The following is a 20959-nucleotide window of genomic DNA, read 5'->3' on the forward strand; positions in this document are numbered from 1 at the left end:
AAGCAGCCTGAGAGACCTTGTTGAGTCCTCTCTCATGTACCCTATTGCAACCTTTTTGTGTTTTCTGGATGCTATTATGATCAATATTCCTCTGAACTTTTCCTTGTTGCTTTTTACGCTGCAAATGCACCACCCTGAACACTCTTCCTTTCTTCATTCAGCCTTGGTTCAGTGGTTGGACTCTCGCCTCTTGAGTCAGAAGGTTGTGAGTTCAAGTTTTACTCCAGAGACTTGAGCATAAAATCTAGGTTGACGCTCCTCTACACACATTTGTGCACAAATGGGTTCTGCGTTTCCTACATTACAACAGCGACTACACTTCAAAAGTACTTCATTGGTTGTAAAGTGCTTTGGAACATCCGGAGGTTGTGAAAGGCGCTATATAAAAGCGTTCCTTCTTTCTAATTCCCACTGTGTTGAAATGAAGACTCATCACATAGCCTTCTACTCTAACTCATTCTTCCCCAGGACCTCAAAACATTGAAATTGCTTACCTCCCTCAGTATTCCTTTACTTCTATAGTCTTCAACAACAACTTGCATTTATATAGCGCCTTCAGTGTAGTAAAACGTCCCGGGGTGCTTCATCGGAGTATTACCAAACAAAATTTGACACCAAGCCATATGAGATATTCGGACAGAAGAGGTATGTTTAAGGAGCATCTTGAAGGAGGAAAGAGAGGCGAAGAAGTTTAGGGAGGCAGTTCCAGAGCTTAGAACTTAGGCAGCTGAAGGTACGGCCGTCAATGGTGGAGCGATGAAAATCGGTATTGCGCATAAGGCCAAAATTGGAGGAGTGCAGAATCTTGGCGGGTTGTAGGGCTGGAGAAGGTTAGAGATATGGAGGGAGAAGGCCATGGAGGGATTTGAAAACAAGGATGAGAATTTTAAAATCTAGGCGTTACTCAACGGGAAGCCAATGTAGGTCAGCGAGCGCAGGGGTGATGTGAAAATGGGATGTGGTGCAAGTTAGGACACTGGCAGCAGAGTTTTGGATGAGCTCAAGTTTATGTCGAGTGGAAGAAGGGAGACTGTCCAGGAGAGTATTGGAATAGTCATGTCTAGAGGTAACCAAGGCATGCATGAGGGTTTCAGCAGCAGATGAGCTGAGCAGGGGTGGAGTCGGGCGATGTTAGAGGTGGAAGTAGGCGATTTTGGTGATGGAGCAGATATGTGGTCAGAAGCTTATCTCCGGTCAACTACGACACCAAGGTTACGAACGGTCTGGTTCAGCCTCGGACAGTTGCCAGGGAGAGGGCTGGAGTCAGTGGCTAGGGAACGGAGTTTGTGGCGGGGACTGAAGACAGTGACTTTGGTCTTCCCAATATTTAGTTGGAGGAAATTTCTGCTCATCCAGTACTGGATGTCGGACAAGCAGCGTGACAAATCAGACAGTGGAGGGGTCGAGAGAGGTGGTGGTGAGGTAGAGCTTTGTGTCGTCAGCGTACATGTGGAACCTGAGAATGTGTTTTCGGATGATGTCGCCGAGGGGCAGCATGTGGATGAGAAATAGGAGGGTTTTAAAGCCCAAGTATCTAATCACCACTCTGGATTTACACTTTTTTACTTTCAAAAATAGTGGTGTCCTGTATTTTGGGTTTTGGCCTTCACCTTGGTTTCTGATTTGTTTTATTAATTGACGAGCAGTTCATCTGCCTGTCTTCTCGTACAGGAATGACGGGGAAAATCTTACAAATGCAGGAGAGACGAATGATCTGGAAGAGGGGCTATGGAATAGCAGATGGATTTTATGCTAGATAATGCATATTGGAACAGGAAACATGTATATGCTGAAAGTGTGTCCATTAGCAAAGATGGAAAAGAATTTGTGAATGATCAATAATAGCAACAAATGTTTCCAGTCAATAGCTTTGTTGATAAAAGCTTCATGATGAAATACTAGCATGTATTTCAGTGATATTTTACTGTAAGTCTAAGCATATTGCACTAACCTTTTATAGTTCATTGAGGCCAGATTTGGAATACTGTGTACTTGTTGGACAACTTACTTTTAAAAGGACATCAGTGTTGCGTTTTAGGGATTTTACGCTAGATATTCTCCTTGGTTTCAGCATCACCAGGCACTCCTGTTGGATCTTAAACTAGAGTGTGCCTTCACTTGCCCAGTATCTAAGTAAATATTACAAGACATGGGAGGGGTCACAGAGAGAGGCCGTGCCACTGTACTCTGACGTATGTGAGCTCCTCAACTTCATACAGGACTCATAAAAACCAACAGATGAATGTATTTAACATTATTATACAGGTAAACGCACAATATTTAGTACAAACAGTATCTTTACAGTAATACAACCTTTCCTGTTCTCTATGAAAACAACATAAGTGCTTGTCCTGTGCTAACTCTCAACATAAAGTTAATCCTTAAAACACAGTTGTTCACTTCTTATTTGACAAAACGCTACCACAGAACCTCTGAATAACTGCATATCCCTGACTCTCTCAGATTGAGCAATAACCTGAGTGTAGCTGGCCAAATTTAAGCCCACAATTGGAAGCGCCTGGCCACAGAGTTATCCGTCAAAGGGACTACAAAGATTAAGGGCCCTGCCCCCTCTGACCTGACTCACATCTGCACCCCAGACAGAACTGCCAATCAAATCCACCACCTCAATAAGATTCTTTCCCCTCCCCCCCCCCCCCCCCCCCCGATGCCAATCACGTGGGATGTTTGAATTGAATGGGGTGGCTTTATTCAGTGATATGTGCCAAATACTTTGAATAATCTGTTAGATGGTCTCTATTCAAGTGCAATGGCAGAAAGCCATGCAGAAGAAGGACTTCTTGAACTACACATGTGCCTGCCTTGCCCTGAAGTGAAAACATCAGCTTGAGTTTAATGTATATGATCTGAAAAATCAGTTAGCAGTAACTATTTTTAACCCTGCGTATCGGGACCCAAGAAAGCAGAATAAAATAACACACGATAGACAAAATGGTTTATTTTTGTTATCAGCATGTTGAAAAAGGAAAGACGAGTTGAACTTATTTTCTTTGGAGAAAAGGTGGCTGGGAACGATATGATCCAGGTCTTTAAAGTGTTTTTATGTCTTTAAATGAAAGATGTAAGTGAGCTATTCAAGTTCCACACACAGCTAGAGCACACAGGTTCAGCATTAACCAGTTTCAAGCTTGATTAGAGATTTGTGGGCCAGATATCTTAAAGTAAAGTCATTAAAGCTATACCACTTAACTACTTCAGCTAACTCTTCACTCAACTCCTACTCAGAGTCTGATTTCCCTCTTGTGAAGCACTTTGGGACGTTTCACTAAATAAGTTCCGGTTGTTGTAACTCTTTAAACGAAGACTAGATAAGTAATTAGTTTGAAATCAAATGAAAAGGTTTAGTGATCAGCACAACTTCACGCTCTCCTACTTGCCTTGGTTCCTTGTGCTGCTCCAAATCAAGGTCCGTTGGAGGCCATTTTTAATGTGTATCTGTGCTTTGCATATGACTGCAATTTTCCACCTGTGCAATGGAATTGGGTGTGGAGGGGGGCTCTGCTGTCAATCAAATCAAAATATTAAAGATGTTGACAATCAAACCAAAAAGTACCAAATCAAGATGTCCCATTTGTAGCACTGTATAAATAACAGGACATTGGTACAGAGCTGGTTCTGTGTGTATCTATGCTTGTACATGACCTGAAATAACAGCTTGACACAATCCCATGGACACTGAATAGAATCTGCAACAGCAGATCAAAATTCTACAGTCTGCAATGCTATTATAATAGCAAAGATTGGATCCTTTATACAATGTGCCATCAACTGCAGAAGAAATACATATCTGCTACATGCACATAGTAAAAGTGTCATCAGCAACTTTTAATCTGTTGACTGCAAGAAGGCTGAAGTTGCTGATGCCTGTGGAAGAAAGAGCATCTGCGCCAGAGCATCTCATTCCATGTAGCTGATTCACAGTTGTTGCTTTGTAACTATTAGATTGTGGAGCTGAACAGTTTGAAATCTTGTCTTTTCAGACATGGGTGGGCCGAATCAATGTCCTCCATCCGACTTCCCTATGTGAAATACATCTGTCCTCATGCGTAAGTACTGTTTTTAACTTGTGTGAAATATGTCTGAATGTTTAATATCGTTTTTAAGTGTTAATCTGAAACATTGAATTGTTGGTTACACTAGTGAAGAGAAACTAGCTTAAAAAGCTTGGTGGCAGGATTGTACCAGTGCCTTGTTTGCTTGTTTGCCATTGTTATTACCCCTCCTGCTAGTAGCTTGGAGATCAGAATTGGCAGCGTCTGGTGATCATATGACTTATATGGTGTGTTAGTAGAGGGATGTGAAACCTTTTGAAACTGGGTCCAGGTGCACATCTCAAAACTAGTGATTGAGTTGCGTAGGATTCTGTTGAAAGGTGAAACGCTTTTTCTCACCCCAACCCCCGTTTTAACCCCCTAATAGTTTTATTTATTTGATTTTCTTCTTTCCCGTCCTCTCCTGAGCATGTTGATAGTTTGCTTGGGTTGCAGAGCCACAATGCCAGTAGCTCAAAAGGACCTGTCCAACTGACCGTTATTTACGTGTGACCCTTGACGGTGAGTGTTGGCAAACTATTCAGCCACAGGAGGCATCACAACCGGGCCTGATCCTGGATATCGACATGTGTGCACTTCCAGTATGCGTCACATTTGGGTGCAGAAAAGCTACCTCTTTTTACCCAAGCCAGGGATGCTGTGGTTTGTAGTTCTGCGCACTCGCTGCCACCTGGTGGAAATGAGCTGACTCAGCATGGTGCGTATGGCTCAATTAATCACTCTAAGCCTCCCGAGATACTGGGGAAACTTAAAAAATATATATATTTTATGCGTAAAAGATTAATGTGGAATTCTATCTTGAATTTTTTGTGTATTAAACAATGAAATATGAATAAGCAAGAAGCAGTTTATATTTGGATTGGAGTTATACATTTATCTGTTATACCTAGATGTAGTGAAATGAGCATTCATTTGGCATTAAATATGACTACTTTTGAAGTCTAATTTCTGGATTGGATTTAATTATTCCCTTTTGTTTATTTAGGCCAAAGATGCCTGTGCAATTGAATAGGTCTATACCGATGCCATCATGGTGAGTTTTGTCAGATTTACTTTTCTTAATTTTCTCCTTTTATGACATGATGGCATCTCTTCCCCCTTTTTCTCCCTCCCCCTTTGCTCCCTCTTCCCCACCCCCCACAATTCCCAATTCTCCCCTGCCTTCTAACCTTGCTTTACTTAAATACTGCACTTGGTCTTGACTCTGTGGAAAGCCACGGGTGATTGACTACTAAAGTGATCGGGAGCAGCATCACGCCATCTTACTAATAAATGAAGATTTGTTCTGCGTAAATAGGAAAGAAACTACAAATGCTGGAAGTGCTGAAAATACAAAGCAGGTCCACCCGCCTCTATAAAGAAAAAAAACCAAGCTAATCTTTCAAGTGTATTGATTCAGTGTTGTTTCACAAGGCAGTCGTCCCTAATTCATTGCCACTGCTAATCACAGAACAGCATTGATGGGGATGATATTTCCCTTTTGTAATTCAAACCATTCTTAAAACAGAACACACATCATTCTTTTCACATTAGAAAATTTAACTAAGCCATTAACTTTATTTTACTCAACTGTGCATAATTAACAGTGCAGAAAATCCCGTTAGAACATAACATAAGAAATAGGAGCAGGAGTAGGTCATTCAGCCCCTCGAGCCTTCCGTCATTCAATGAGACCATGGCTGATCTTCTGCCTCAGCTCCATTCACCGGCCTTATCGTGATATCCCTTGATGCCCTTACTAGTCAGAAATCCATCTACTTCTGTTTTGATTATACTCAATGACTGAGCCTCCACAGCCCTCTGGGGTAGAGAATTCCAAAGATTCATCACCCTCTGTGTGAAGAAATTTCTTCTCATCTCAGTCCTGAATGGCCTACCCTTTATCTTGAGGCTGTGGCCTCTGGTTCTAGACTCCGCAGCCAAGGGAAACATTCTCCCAGCATCCACCCTATCAAGCCCTGTAATATTTTTGTATGCTTCAATGAGATCCCCTCTCATTCTTCTGAATTCAAGAGAATACAGGCCTAGTTTACTCCAATTTCTTCTACGACAGTCCTGCCATCCCAGGAATCAATCTCGTGAACCTTTGTTGCAATCCCTCTATGGCAAGTATATCCTTCCTTAGGTAAGGAGACCAAAATTGTACACAGTACTCCAGGTGTGGTTTCACCAAGGCCCTATATAATTGGAGTAAGACTTCTTTACTCCTGTACTCAAATCCTCTTGTAACGAAGGCCAGCATACCATTTGCCTTCCTAATGGCTTGCTGCACCTGCACATTCACTTTCAGTGACTCATGTACAAGGACACCCAGGTCCCTTTGAACATCTGCATTCCCCAATCTTTCACCATTTAGGAAATACTCTGCCTTTCTGTTTTTTCTACCAAAGTGGATAACTTCACATTTATCCACATTATAATCCATCTGCCATGTTCTCGCCCACTCACTGAGCCTGTCGAGATCCTCTTGAAGCCTCTTCGCAGCTGACACTGCCACCTAGCTTTGTGTCATCAGCAAATTTGGAAATGTTACATTTAGTCCCCTCATCCAAATCATTGATCTAGATTGTGAATAGCTGGGGCCCAAGCACCGATCCTTGCAGTACCCCACTAGTCACAGCCTGCCATCCTGAAAAAGACCCGTTTATCCCTACTCTTTGTTTTCTGTCTGTTAACCAATTCTCAATCCATGCTAGTATATTACCCCCAATTCCATGTGCCCTAATTTTGTTCACCAACCTCTTGTGTGGGACCTTATCGAAGGCCTTCTGAAAATCCAAATACATCACATCTACCGGTTTCCCTTTGTCTACTTCACTAGTTACATCCTCAAAGAACTCCAATAGGTTTGTCAAACAGGACTTCCCTTTCATAAATCCATGTTGAATCTGCCCAATCTTACTATTAGTTTCTAAGTGCCCAGTTATTGCATCCTTTATAATAGAATCCAGCATTTTCCCAACTACTGATGTGAGGCTAACAGGTCTATAGTTCCCCGTTTTCTCACTCCCTCCTTTCTTAAATAGCGGGGTTATATTTGCTATCCTCCAATCTGCAGGAACCGTTCCAGAATCTATAGAATTTTGGAAGATGACAACCAATGCGTCTACTATCCCAATGGCCGCCTCTTTCAAAACCCTAGGATGTAGGTCATCCGGTCCTTGAGATTTATCGACTTTTAGTCCCATTAATTTTGCTAGTACTGTTTTTTTACTAATAATTTCTTTAAGTTCCTCATTCTCGCCACACCCTTGGTTTTCTCATATTTCTGGGAGGTATTTTGTGTCTTCCTCTGTGAAGACAGAAACAAAGTATTTATTTAATTTCTCTGCCATTTCCTCATTCCCCATTATAAAATCTCCCGTCTCTGACTGTAAAGGACCGACATTTACCTTCGCCAGTCTTTTCCTTTTCACATACCTTCTGTTCTCTTCTGTTTGAAAGGTTTGACTTGGCCGGATTAAATCCAGATGATGCAGAAGATGAAGCTGGTATAAAGAAAGCTTCTGACTGCAGTAAGTCTCCATTGCTGTATCAGCGTGCCTTTTATTCATGCACCACTCTTTGATTAGGACCAGATGAGTGATGGATTGAGTACTTTAAATGTACAACATCAACAGCACCATGCATTTATATAGCATCTTTAACAGAGAAATTTCCCATGGCGCTTCAGAGACGTGAGGAAAAATGGGTGTCCAGCCAAAGAAGGCAAGATTAAGGAGGGCGACCAAACGCTTGGTGGAAGAGTAGGTTTTAAGGACAGTATTAAAGAAAGCGGCAGTTGGAGACATTGAGATTCATGAGGGGAATTCCAAAGGTTGTTGTTCGCAAAGGGCCTAGTTCACGAGTGAGCAGACAATCTGGAGGGGAATAGAGAGGGGCTGAGCTTGCCAGCACAGTCCAGCGAAGGGCTGTGGTGAGTAGACAGGAAGGAGGTTGGTGTGGTTATCCCTCCAATAGGCATGCTGGGCGAGAAGGTCAGTGAGAATGGAGGATGGGGCAGTTACTGCTCTTGAGGCAGTAATGGGGGTTACGAGAGTCCTGTCTTAAAATGCGGAGGCGACAGAGGATCGTCACTGGTAAGCTTTGCCGAGTGGGATTCAAGCCTGGGATGTTGACCAGAAGGAAGGCTGAGGACTAGTGATGGATTTGAGTAGAGGTGGGTGGGGGATGGGGATCAAAATAACTCCGAAGGAAGAGGTGAAAGGTAATGTGTGGCAGGGTGAGTGGAAGAGTAAGAGTCAAGAAAGTGAGAGAGTAGTGGGCTTGGGTCCGAAACAGCAGCCACAATATACCCACGAACAGACAAAGGAAATTTAAGGTTACACAGGCGTGGCAAAGAATTAAGCAACAGATGTACTCATAAACTGAGGGCAAGGAGGATATAAACAATGTATCTTCCGTAATGCCTGCTTGCCTATTTGTATCCAGAGATCCATATGTACTAGAGGGACTAGGGGAATGTGGCTTGTTTGAAACCTAATAATAACTCTCTCTACTTTTTTCCAAGTTAAAGCAGTTGTTGAACACGAGATCAAAAATGGAATTCCTTCACATAGGATCATTCTAGGAGGATTTTCACAGGTAAATCTTTAGGATTATTTCCAAAAGCATTCAGTATCTGTTTTAAATGATGGTCAAGAAAAATAATGGACCTCTTATTGTACTACAGGGTGGTGCATTGTCTCTGTACACTGCTCTGACATGTCATCATAAACTGGCTGGTGTTGTAGCCCTGAGTTGCTGGCTTCCTCTTCACAAAACCTTCCCACAGGTATCTCAACATTTTGCATTTTCCCTGTAGACAGTATTGCATTGTGCTGTAACGATATTTGTCTGGGCTTTCAGAATAGTGCTCTGCCATGGTATTAACATGTCTGAAAATAATTACTTGTTACAACTTTAACCATGTTCTTTGAAGCTCTCCGGATGATCTGCCTATGTGGTTTTACATGTTCAATCACTAATTATTGCTGACTTTAGCTAGGAATGGCAGTGGGATTCCAATAGTTGGCCCTAGTGGATTAGTAAACTGGTACTTTCACTCATGATTGCTGAACATTGCCCTGCTGGAAGTGAACAAATGTGGACGTTGAGTAAGGACAAGATTGTCTTTGCAGTGATGGTTGAATGGTCTACCACCATGCACTGTGAAGGCTCCTGCATAAAGAATGGTGACTCGGGCAAGATACTGGAGGGTGACTGGTGCCTGTGGTTCCAAACATCAGCAGTCAATGTCTTCAAGAGGGAAAGGGAGATTTAAAGAACAAAACCTCCTTTGGTGGGAGAGAGAACCCAAAGCTGCTCTTTCCATTGCTCTTTGTCTTTTCCTCTTGCACACGTTTGTTAGTGCTATATGGCTAGTTCTCTACAATGCCAACGGAAATGGGTATATTGCTTCGGTCAATTGTCTTGCAGAACAATTCTTCAACAAAGAATGTTATCATGTCACTAATTTTCAGTCTAACATTTTAAAAAGCAAAACCTAGCAATATAAACCAGGAACCATATTTAGAACATAGGAACAGGAGTAGGCCGTTCAGCCATTCAGTTAGATCACAGAAATCTATCGATCTCAGTCTTAAATTTCAATTGACCCAGCATCCACAGCCTTCCAGATTTCCACTACCCTTTGTATGCTTCCTGATTTCACTCTTGAATGGCTTAGCTCCCTTGCTCTGGATTATCCTGCCAAACAAATTAGTTCCTCTGTATCTACCCTATCAACTCACTTTATCATTTTAAATACCTCGATTAGATCACCTTCTAAACTCAAGCTATGTTTATGCAATTTAACTCTTTAAGCCCGGGTAACATTCTGGTGAATCTGCACTGTTCTCACTCCAAGGCCTATATATCTTTTCATAAGTTCGGTGCCCAAAACTGAAAGCAGTGCTCCAAATGGGGTCGGACCAAGGCTCTGTACAACTGACACATCACTTCCTCACATTTGCATTCCAACCCTTTGAGATAAAGGCCAACATTCCGTTAGCCTTTGTGTCTGTGCACATGACCAACCAGCTCCTAGTCTCTCACCATGAATTTGATTTGATCTGAGTGCATGTTCCAGGTGTGCTATACTATTAGTGTTCAGAATCGTTTTAGCTGTACGTTGCTAAAGTAACACCAAAATCAGTTAGACTAATTTGTGCCCACTGTCATAAATCTCATCGAGAAACTACCTATGCAATAACACTGGACGGCCAGCTGGTGGCGCCGTCCAAGGAGTATAAATACTCGGGCGTTGGCCCAGCTTTCCAGGGACATTTTGTAAGACAAGGAACTAGTGAAGTACAACTAGACCTCCATGTTCTGAAACAAATTGATTAAAGCCTTGCTTTATGCTCAAACCAAGTGTGTAGTGAGTTTTATTACGTCACCCACCATGCCTATAAGTCTCGATTTGAAATGGTTTGCTGTTTTGGAATTCAGTGAATAATCAAAGTGGTGAGCTTGGTTGCTCTGACCTGTCGCTGTGCAATGTGGAAAATGATCCCCCTCATCACTTCTGCTGGTGTTCAATAAAACACACTAGTAAGGGACCTGTGTCTTACTGAGCAATACTGAATGGAAAGTTTGGGATTGGTGAAATTTTAGATGCTAACAATAATAGACAGAAAGACTTGTATTTATATAGCGCCTTTCATGACCTCAGGACGTCTCAAAATACTTCACAGCCAATGAAGTACTTTTGAAGTGTAGTCACTGTTGTAATGTAGGAAACGTGGCAGTCACTTTGCACACAGCAAGGTCCCACAAACAGCAATGTGATAATGACCAGATAATGTGTTTTCGTGATGTTGATACAACAAGGTGATGTTCTTAAATGAACTCGGGTGTGCAAATAATATAAAAGTGCACATCTTTAACTTGCCCTCATGTTGGATATTTGTGAGTTGGTTAAACAGGCAACAGAGATGCTACATTGAGAATTTAGTGTAATTTAAAAATGCCTTTTGAATATATTTTATAATTCTAGGCAGCAGGTAGCAACGTCAACAAGGATATCAAGATCCTGCAGTGCCATGGTGAAATGGATCCTATGATACCGTTAAGATTTGGTTCTATGACTGCAGATAAGCTAAAGATGATCATTGATCCTGCAAACCTTCAGTTCAAAACCTATTTAATGCAGCATTGCTCATGTCCACAGGTGAGTCACAGTTTCTTTGCTTATAATTAAATCTTGTCATATGTAACAATTTATAACACAAAAACAATAATTTGGGTATTTACATAATTGATAATATTGGAGCTATTACATAGATGTGCCCCTTCAACATTACAGTCCATTAATGTCTTAATAAAGTATTGAGAGAAAACAAGGCTCTTGTTGAAGTCACCATCCAGCCAGAAACTGGCCTGGCAGCATTATTGTACTTGTATATAATTATAGGGTTGGCAAACATCAATTTGTGCTTTGTGACCTCTAAGATTAAATGGCTGTTTGTGAGAGGCTAGTGCCAAATCCTCACAGCAAAGCAGCTGTCACTATGATTGGATGAGTAGGACTGTAACTAAGTGAGTCCCACCAAGCTGGACAACAGAGGATAAGTTGGAGGTGGTTGATTGTGTCAAAGGCGGCAGAGAGGTTAAGGAGGGATAATGCACTTTTGAATATATTTTATAATTCTAGGCAGCAGATGCAGTTTGAGTTTGGTTAGAGCCAGTTCAGTGGCATGTTTATGGTAGAAACCAGATTTTAATGGGGAATTTTGGAAAAGATGGGCACAGATTTTGGAAGGTGACATGGTCAAGGATTTTGGAGGAAAGGGAGGTTGGAAATGGGGCTGTAGTTTCCAAAGGTCGAGGGGTCAGATGGATTTTTCGAGGAGGGGCGTTATGACGCTGGTTTGGAAAGGGAAGGGGGACAGTATCTGAGGAGAGATAACCATTTACGATGTCAGCTAGCATGGAGGCCAGGAAGTGAACTATAGGGGAACTTTAATTTTTTTTCCAAAGAGTTGTAAGTTGTAACATGGGTTGCTTTCATGGAATTGCAAGAATTCAATATCTTTTTTTCCCCCCTCTTACTGAAGAGTTTAATGGGACTTTGTTTTCATCACACAGGAAATGACGGCAGTGAAAGAATTCATTGCAAAGCAGCTGCCACCAGTCTGACTGAAGAGAGCAAATCTGTAAGGCCCTCTTCAAACTTTCACCTGTCAACTGAAACCAAGCCATGTGCTAGCAACCTCAGATCTTTTATGGACCATTTTATTTGTAATAGTTCTTAATATTTTTTCTTAAACTACTGTAGGCTGGATATATCCAGGATTTGTACAGACATACTCCCAAGTCCCTTCAGAAGTAATTTTATCAGTATAGTGATACCTGCCTTTGACAGGAAGCACATATTCAATTTTAACTCTTTCCAGCTCAGATAGTCAGTATAAGATTCCTAATGCAGCTTTTTATTTTGAAATATAATTTATATAGTTCCTCCAAGCAAGAAGGATATTCCATACTCTTCTGATCTTGGATTCAAACCTCAGCCCAATTCTGTCTCACCACCTAGTGCTGAAGCTTCAAAATGTGCTTAATGTAGCATCAGTATACTTTATTTCATTGTGCTTTGTCTGCAGATTGATGGGCTTGTGCTCAGACTCTAGTTGTTTAATTTGTAAATTCAGCTAAATGGTCAGTAAAGTGGATAGATTCTGCAAATTGCTGGCAGTCAGCTTAATATCATGGTCCATTAATGTATGAGTAAAGTGACTGGAAAAACATTGAGAGAATTTTTTGTTGAAGTAATCACCCAGGCAGAAAAACTGGCCTGATAGCGTTATGATAAATAACCTTCAGCGTGGTGAATATTAGCTGTGAATCACAGGGTTGATGTCTAGTTTTGCGACCTTCACGGTCGAATGGCTAATGATTTGCGGCTCTGATTGTATCAAAGAAGCAGTGTGAAGAATGGCGGTCTTAGCCAGAGTGGGCAATTGAAAATTATATTGTTGACTATTTTGTCATATTGGCTTCGGAATCATTTACCACTGAGCTGGAAAAGGTATAAAATGTTTTCACTAAACTCAAACTGATCTTCAGGGACTTGTGAAGCAGGTCTGGAGTTGCCAGAATTTACTGATGAGAATTGGGCAGTTTTGGGGTGACGTACAGTGATGACTCAATAATCTAACCTATGCCATTAAAATCGACACACTTAATTAATTGGATTTAACAAGGCAGTTGCTATAGATCCAGAAATACATGCAGTAAAGACCCCTACCTGTCCACAATACCACCACCAGCAACGGGTCATTGCATCATGGGCTCCCAGCTTTGGAGAATTAGTTATCAGTTCCTGGCTGAGGCATTAAATGGAGCTTCCTGGTATTGGATACTTTGGGAGAAAAGAATTGAAGTGATTGCCCTTGCAGGAACCTCACTTCCTGTTGCTTAATTGTGGAACAACATTGGTGTATTTGTGGAGAAGTGCACAGCTTAAGACAGTCCTGCTGCACTGGCTGACTGAACCAAGAAACAGTAGTGATGAGTCATGGCTATTCAAGAATGAAAGGAAAGATAAATCGGGGGTGGAACCTAAGGGCTACCAACATGAGATTGATGGGACCATAAACCTCAATGATCAGTGCATTGGTGAAGCATGGTTGTTGACTGCAACACAGAGTAATAGGGCACAGTTAGCACCCCATATCGCAAGATACCTGTCTTACCTATGCCATTGTGGGAAGCATCATGCAGAGGCCAGCAGCTTCCCCTAAAAGGGATGGAGTCACCCAAGCTGGGCTCTTGTGTATTTTCCAGTAGTTGTATGGCAAATGGCAGCAGAGTCTGGGAGCAGGATGTCTGTCTAACCTGTCACCCAGGGCTGGTATGTACCAAACCAGTGAGGGGAAAGTGTGGAAATTGCCTTAAAGAGTAAGTTACTGAGTTCTCATCTCGGCTGTAGCAGTAGTTGGTACACGACATTTGGCCTCCGCACCCTGGGCTAGGGAAGGGGAAAATCCACGCGGGCTCCCCCTCCCCTACTAATTGATTACTAGCCCATGACTCCCGCTGGAAAGTCTATATATGTGAGTGTTGGGTGAGGACAGAAATATCCTGTTGGCTGGCGCACACACACACAGGTTCGCAGATGAAGGATCACCACTTGGACGAGGACTGTTAGTACTCTTGATACTCTACCCCAGAATGATAAAATTGGGAAAAGAAATGTAAAAAGGGTGTTCCACCCTCAAGTAACCCCTAAGAATTATGACACAGGGCCTGCAATGAGCATTGGGCTCCTAGCCAAAGGTTTGGATCCAGCCAGCCTTGCTGACCGTCGTACTCACTTGCCCTCCAGTGAGTTCTGCCAGTTCTAAACCACTCAGCGTAGCTCTGCTGTATATTGGGGAGAAGAAAAGCTGACAGAACATATGGGAAAGGGGACAACGATTTAAAAAGTACAAAACTCGCTTGTTAAGGGGTCTGATTTAGTTTGATCCAAGATCTTCCCTCTGTATCCAATACAATGAAGTGGTATAGAAACTTGGGTCTCGGTCACACAAACTGTTATGGTTGATTCTGTAAACTGCCCTGGTATAACATTACCCTGTTCTGCTCCGTGTTTGTGTAAAAGACTTTTAAACATTGGCACTGTACTTTGTAGGACTTTTTTTAAAGCAACAAACAAAATTTGGCTGGCATTGAAGTTGGAGATTGTTATCCATTACACTAAAAATATGCAAAAAGTTGAATATTATGCAAATCTTTACTGACCAACACATGATGTAAGTTGGTTCGTATTTCAGTGCATCATGTAGCTGAAAATTATGCAAAAACATAATTGTCCTCAGTTCCATGAACATGATGACCTTCATAGAGTTCAAATCCTTTACAGGAACCGCTCCAGCAGAACCCTAAATTAATTCAAAGTAAAATGACAGTGTGCTGATCTTGGCAGGTCTGAGGTTTTCTATATGTATTGAGCGATACTACATTGAAGCATTGTAACACAGTACACTCTGACCCATTTGCCACAAAACAGAATCCTAGTGTGACAACTCTATACACAGCATGTGATCCAAATGTAAGAACTTGCACTAGATTTCCAAAGGTTGGATTTGGTAAATCATTGCTGTACCTGGTCTCCACCTAATGCATTTCACATATATATCTTCAATAAAAATAGCATGTCATGAAGTCTGTGTAATGTAAGTTAGTTAATATGGGAGGATGTGAGGGAGAATTCATGAGATGACCCTTTTAACTGTGGCATTTTCTTTCATTTGCTCTCCATTCCTGATGGCAGTTTTTAATGTCCATCACCATCTTTAGGTAGTGGAGCTGGTTTTGAGTAGTCCTATTTGAGTATGTGAAGCCCCACTTTAAAGTGATCAGTCACTTTCCCATTATAAATACATTGGTTTCTTTCCACCTCTCCTGATGTGATCTGTTGTTGTATATGGCATTCCTGTTCTTTTAATGGATAAAATGTAATGTATATTTGACTGTCTTTGCGTCACAAAAAAGAATTGAGAAATTTTACTTCTAAAGTGGCATCTTTAGTAGGAGCTTTGTGTGTTGGTGATACTGAACAGAGGTAAGGCACTTTATTACCCAGAGGAAGAAAAATCTAAGTTGGAGTTGTGATGTGTATGTGGCTGGTTAGTGACCCTGGGAGTGGGTTGACTACCTTGACAGAGGCTGGAAGAAAAGAGCAATTTTTTTTCTTGTACTGGGGCGAGATGGTAAATTCATCTAACCTTGTAAGGAATATCCAGTAGTTTACTCCGAGGTTCTGGAAACCTAGCTTGAAAATCACGCGTTATATCTGGAAAGTGGATTTCTTGGGACACGCTGCTCAAATCATAGCCGTGGCTGCTGAGCAGCCTGCTGGCATATCAGTATCTACATGAATTTTATTTTCTCACTTCCACCACTGCCTAACGGTGGGATTTTCTAACTATGCTTCACTAGATTGGGATGCTGGGAGGGGAGGGAGACTGTGGAAGGTCATTTTGTGTTTTTTTTAAAAACTTTTAGTAACGCTCTTGTCAGTTTAGCAGAGCTGTGTTGCCATTTGAAGTGGAGAGCAAGCTCACCTACCCTCCCATTTACTGGAGGCTGCATGCAGGTATGTAACCTTGAGAAGTATGGTTGGTGGTGAGAGGGGAGAATCGCCTTCATAAACATTCATGTTACGCCCATCCAACAGTAGCTGCTTAAGCAGAAATCGATTTGGTTCTACCTCACATTCCTTCTGATAGAAAATTACAGCTGTACATTAAAGAATCATAAATGCGTCTTACAAATGTACGAATGATAGAAAATGTATCTGTGCTGAGTGGTAAACACTCCAAATAAAGAGTGACTGCTGGGCAGCATTGACAATTAATTACAGTTTCAAACTAAATATTTATACCTTTGCATGTGTTCACAAATGTATGTGACAGACAGTATTAGGAACAAGCCAGTGTACACTCAATATTCGAAACTCAGTGCATAAACCCATGAACTCGTTTTCTTTCATCTGCAATTGTAGGATCATGGTGATTGTTGTAGTTCAGTGAATTACTCAGCAGCTTACTCTTAACAATACCTTGAGGTGCTGTCACAGGAGAATTGGTATTGAACACCTTGAAAGAAATCATTTGTCAATGCACCCTTCAAAAAAGTAATCGAATTCCATGTGACTATATGCTTTTCCATTCCATTGCTGTGGTTTAATCTGATTATTTTGCTCACAGTTTTTTAAAATTTTTGTCCTCCAACCTCCTTGTAATGTGAAATTGAATAAAAAGTCCTTCAGGAAGTGTTTTTCTGAGCATCTCTTCAGCACAAATTAAGAAGCATATTCAGGTAAAATTAGGGTTGTGGACTCTGGTTGGATTTATTCCTGGAGATTTCATCACAGGACCTCCCACCTACAACCGTCCAGCCCAGTCAAACAGCCTCTCTTTCCCCCCCCCCTTGCCATGTCCAATATTTTTATAGCTAATGAACAAACGTCTTCAAAGAGAATGGAAAAAATACACACTCTCTTGTTTTTAATGCCCCTATGATTTTTCCCCTGGGTTGCTCACAACAGTGTCTGGGAGATTAATCTTTAATTCCTGAAGACTCCAGGGTAAGCCGAGGTTTCGCAGTTTTAATTTCTGGGTATTTGGAATTTTTTTCCTGGCCTAAGGGGCATGCTGTCAGTTTCAATTATTTATTTTATTTCCTCTTTTCTCCCCCCCCCCCCCCCCCAGAGAGTTGGTGCAGATGTTTAAAGTATAATTCTCCTGCAGTGACAATCACAACTCTCTTTCTTTCTTCCAGGCTTATGCTAGTTGATAGTTTCACAATGCAAGATGTGGTTAAAAAAGGAACTGTGCAATGTGAATAAAGTTCTCTCCCTCACTCATGTAATTTATTGGTGTATCTTTCTGTCTTGCATTATTATGGGGATGCTCGAGAAGGTACCTACGGCAGACTCAAATTTATAAAATATATTTTCAGCCTCCTCTGGTGCGTCGGCAGTTATACTGTTACAAGGAGGGGGATGTTTGGTGAAGATCTCCACTGAGAATTTGGAATTGGTGCTTGTAACCTCTTCTGAAAGATGGTGTCACATTTTGGAATTAAAAAAAAAAAAAATTCTGCCGAAAGGATTTGGGTAAAAAGTTACTTTTAACTGGATTTTTACAAAGCATAGTATATCCAGACAAGTTAAAACACAAGACTGAGACAATGAGTAGTTATGATGCTAATGAGCTAGCTGTGATTTTTTTTTTTTGGTTCCCTCGTTGACTAACTCTGAATTAGAAAACTGTTGGCCTGCCTTGGCAATCATAAACGCTTCACACTCAGTCTTTGGTCCCCTTTTTCTGGTTGAGAAGCTCATCCTGAAATAGGACGGCTGTGAGGGCAGTCAAGTTTGAATACGTATAAATCCATTTTAGCCCAGCTACTCGGTGACATGCCTGGAGCCATGCAAGAACTGAGTGAGGACGTTACATGGCTATTTGTAATGTAAAATGCTGTTGTACAGATGTGATTTATCATTTTTTATGCTTGCTACAAATCTTATTTCCCATACTACGATTCTCCACTTGCTAGAGTTCAAAATGGTGTCTGAAAGCATTTATCCACCCCCCAGAAAAAAGTTGCAATAACTTGACGATCACTTTTTGGTAACATTTTTAATTTTCAGATTTTTAAACTGCAATGAATTTCCTTGCTATTTGCTGATTTGTGTTATAGAATCTTGCAGCACAGGAGACCAATTGGATATAAGAACATAACAAGAATTAGGAGCAGGAGTAGGCCATACCACCCCTCGAACCTGCTCCGCCATTCAATAAGATCATGGTGGATCTTCGACCTCAACTCCACTTTCCTGTCCTATCCCTTGATTCCCCATGAGTCCAAAAATCTATCTCTCAGCCTTGAATATACTCAACGACTGAGCATCCACAACACTTTGGGGCAGAGAATTCCAAAGATTCACAGCCCTCTGAGTGAAGAAATTGCTCCTCATCTCCATCTTAAAAGGCTTATCCTGAGACTATGCCCCCTAGTTCCAGACTCTCCAGCCAGGGGAAACAATCTCTCAGCATCTTGTATGTTTCAATGAGATCACCTCTCATTCTTGTAAACTCAAGTATAGGTTCAATCTCTCTCCATAGGACAACCTTCTCTTCCCAGGGATCAATCTAGTGAACCTTTGTTGCGCTGCCTCTAAGGCAAGTGTATCCTTCCTTAAATAAGGAGACCAAGACTGTGCACAATACTCCAAGTGTGGTCTCACCAGAGCCCTGTACAATTGCAACAAGACTTCCTTACTCTTGTACTCCAACTCTCTAGCAAGAACGGCAGACATGCCATTTGCCTTCCTAATTGCTTGCTGTACCCAATTGCATGCTAACCCTCTGTTTCTTGTACTAGGACACCCAAATCGCTCTGAACATCAACATTAATCGTTTCTCACCATTTAAAAAATATTCTGTAAATAACCTCACATTTCCCCACATTATACTCTATCTGCCACCTTATTGCTCACTTACTTAACCGGTCTATATCCCTTTGCGTCCTCCTCACAACTTACTTTTCCACCTAGTTTTGTATCGTCAGCAAACTTGGATACATTGCACTCGGTCCCTTCAACTAAGTCAAATTACTCCCACTCCCCCTACTCTTTCCCCGTAGCCCTGCAAATTTTTCCTTTTCAAGTATTTATCCAATTCCCTTTTGAAAGTTAGTATTCAAACATAAGAACATACGAAATCGGAGCAGGAATAGGCCCCTTGGCCCCTCGAGCCTGCTCCGCCATTCAATAAGATCATGGCTGATCTTGGGCTCAAAGCCACTTCCCCGCCCGCGCCCCATAACCCTTCACTCCCTTATCTTGCAAATATCTGTCTATCTCCACCTTAAATGTATTTAATGACCCAGCCTCCACCGCTCTCTGGGGCAGAGAATCCCACAGATTTACGACCCTCAGAGAAGAAATTCCTCCTCATCTCCGTTCTAAAAGGGCGACCCTTTATTCTAAAACTATGCCCCCGAGTTCTAGATTCCCCACGAGGGGAAACATTCTCTCTGCATCTACCTTGTCGAGCCCCCTCAGTATCTTTATGTTTCAATAAGATCACCTCTCGTTCTTCTAAATTCCAATGCGTATAGGCCCAACCTGCTCAACCTTTCCTCAAAGTCAACCCCCTCATCTCTGGAATTAACCTAGTGAATCGTCTCTGAACTGCCTCCAATGCAAGTATATCCTTCCTTTAAATGAGACCAAAACTGTACGCAGTACTCAAGGTGTGGTCTCACCAATACCCTGTACAGTTGTAGCAGGACTTCCCTGCTTTTATACTCCAACCCCCTTGAAATAAAGGCTAACATCCCATTTGCCTTTTTGATTAATTGCAAGTGCTTCAACCATCCTTTCAGGCAGTGCATTCCAAATCACAATATTCCCTATTTTAGGTGGACTTGATACCCATCAACTGTAACTGATGCAAAATTTGCCCACAGGGAAGTGAGATGGAAAAAAGTACACGTGTGTATTTTTAATAGATGGCAAATCTCCTGTAACATTGCTTATGTTAAATCAGAGGCTATGCTGTTATATAATGACAGGAGTGTTATACAATGCATGAAATTATAATTAGCACTATGTTTAAAATTGCTAGTGCACTGCCCCTCTCCACTTGCTTAAGTGAAGGAAGTTTAGCAGATACTTTGTTTACCTGCAATTTAATCTGAACTCTTTTTATAAAAAAAAAAGCAGCTAAGCAGAGTATGTGGCAGCTATGCAGCGGCAGTCACAATGACCAAATGGCAACCTACAATGTTTTTACTTGCTTGAATGACATTTGTGTAAGGCTTTTTGACACGAGCATTTTTAACTAAAAAGTACCATTTGGCTTTAATGTAGAATCTCCCTTATTAGGCCACCCTGATTGAGTGGATGATGAGCAGGTGTGACCGTAAGCGGACTCGAGGGCTCCTCCAGAGCTCGCTGCAACTTCGAACACTTTCTTGTTTTAACCTTGATAGATTCCTGTCACTTATGGCCACATGATTCTTGAACATAAATATTCTTCACCAACCATGGCATCAACTCAAACTACAGTAGGGGCAGTTTGTGTAACTGCAAATGATGCACTTTTTTCATGTCTGTCAAAATAAATTTATATACACGTCAAACTTTAGTGTTCATTTATTTGGATTGAAATTGTTTCTGTGGCATTGTTCTATAAGTGTAAAAGTTTCAGCTGCAACAGTAGCTGTACCCAGTGTGTATACTTTTAAATCACATTGAATTATATAGACAAATCAGTCACGTAACTAATTTCATTAAACTTCAAACTGCCTGGCACAGTATCAATTCTGGTAAGTAAAATTTGAGGTATTACAGTAAATCATAACCAAATTTGCCAGTACATTATCAA

At 41.4% G+C, this 20959-nt stretch overlaps 1 protein-coding gene and 1 pseudogene across 5 annotated transcripts in view; one reads left to right on the forward strand and one right to left on the reverse strand.

Moving 5' to 3' along the window:
• lypla2 (lysophospholipase 2) overlaps positions 1-20714 on the forward strand; it is a 32806-nt gene extending 12092 nt beyond the window's left edge. For all 4 annotated transcript variants that reach the window (XM_085962534.1, XM_085962537.1, XM_085962535.1 and 1 more), the window contains 7 exons: positions 4002-4067; positions 5059-5106; positions 7518-7588; positions 8584-8657; positions 8746-8847; positions 11053-11226; positions 12144-20714. In XM_085962534.1, the coding sequence (XP_085818660.1) occupies positions 4002-4067; positions 5059-5106; positions 7518-7588; positions 8584-8657; positions 8746-8847; positions 11053-11226; positions 12144-12194 (586 nt within the window). In that variant the 3' untranslated portion in view covers positions 12195-20714. The remainder of the gene's footprint in view (positions 1-4001; positions 4068-5058; positions 5107-7517; positions 7589-8583; positions 8658-8745; positions 8848-11052; positions 11227-12143) is intronic.
• LOC147103167 (UDP-glucose 4-epimerase-like) overlaps positions 16517-20959 on the reverse strand; it is a 30885-nt pseudogene continuing 26442 nt past the window's right edge. Inside the window, exon 10 of the transcript XR_015073004.1 lies at positions 16517-16629. The product of XR_015073004.1 is annotated as a UDP-glucose 4-epimerase-like (transcript). The remainder of the gene's footprint in view (positions 16630-20959) is intronic.

This window comes from Somniosus microcephalus, chromosome 20 (genome assembly GCF_052327205.1).
Source record: "Somniosus microcephalus isolate GS21.2 chromosome 20, FLI_Smic_1.0, whole genome shotgun sequence".
In the NCBI taxonomy this organism is placed as follows: Eukaryota; Metazoa; Chordata; class Chondrichthyes; order Squaliformes; family Somniosidae; genus Somniosus; species Somniosus microcephalus.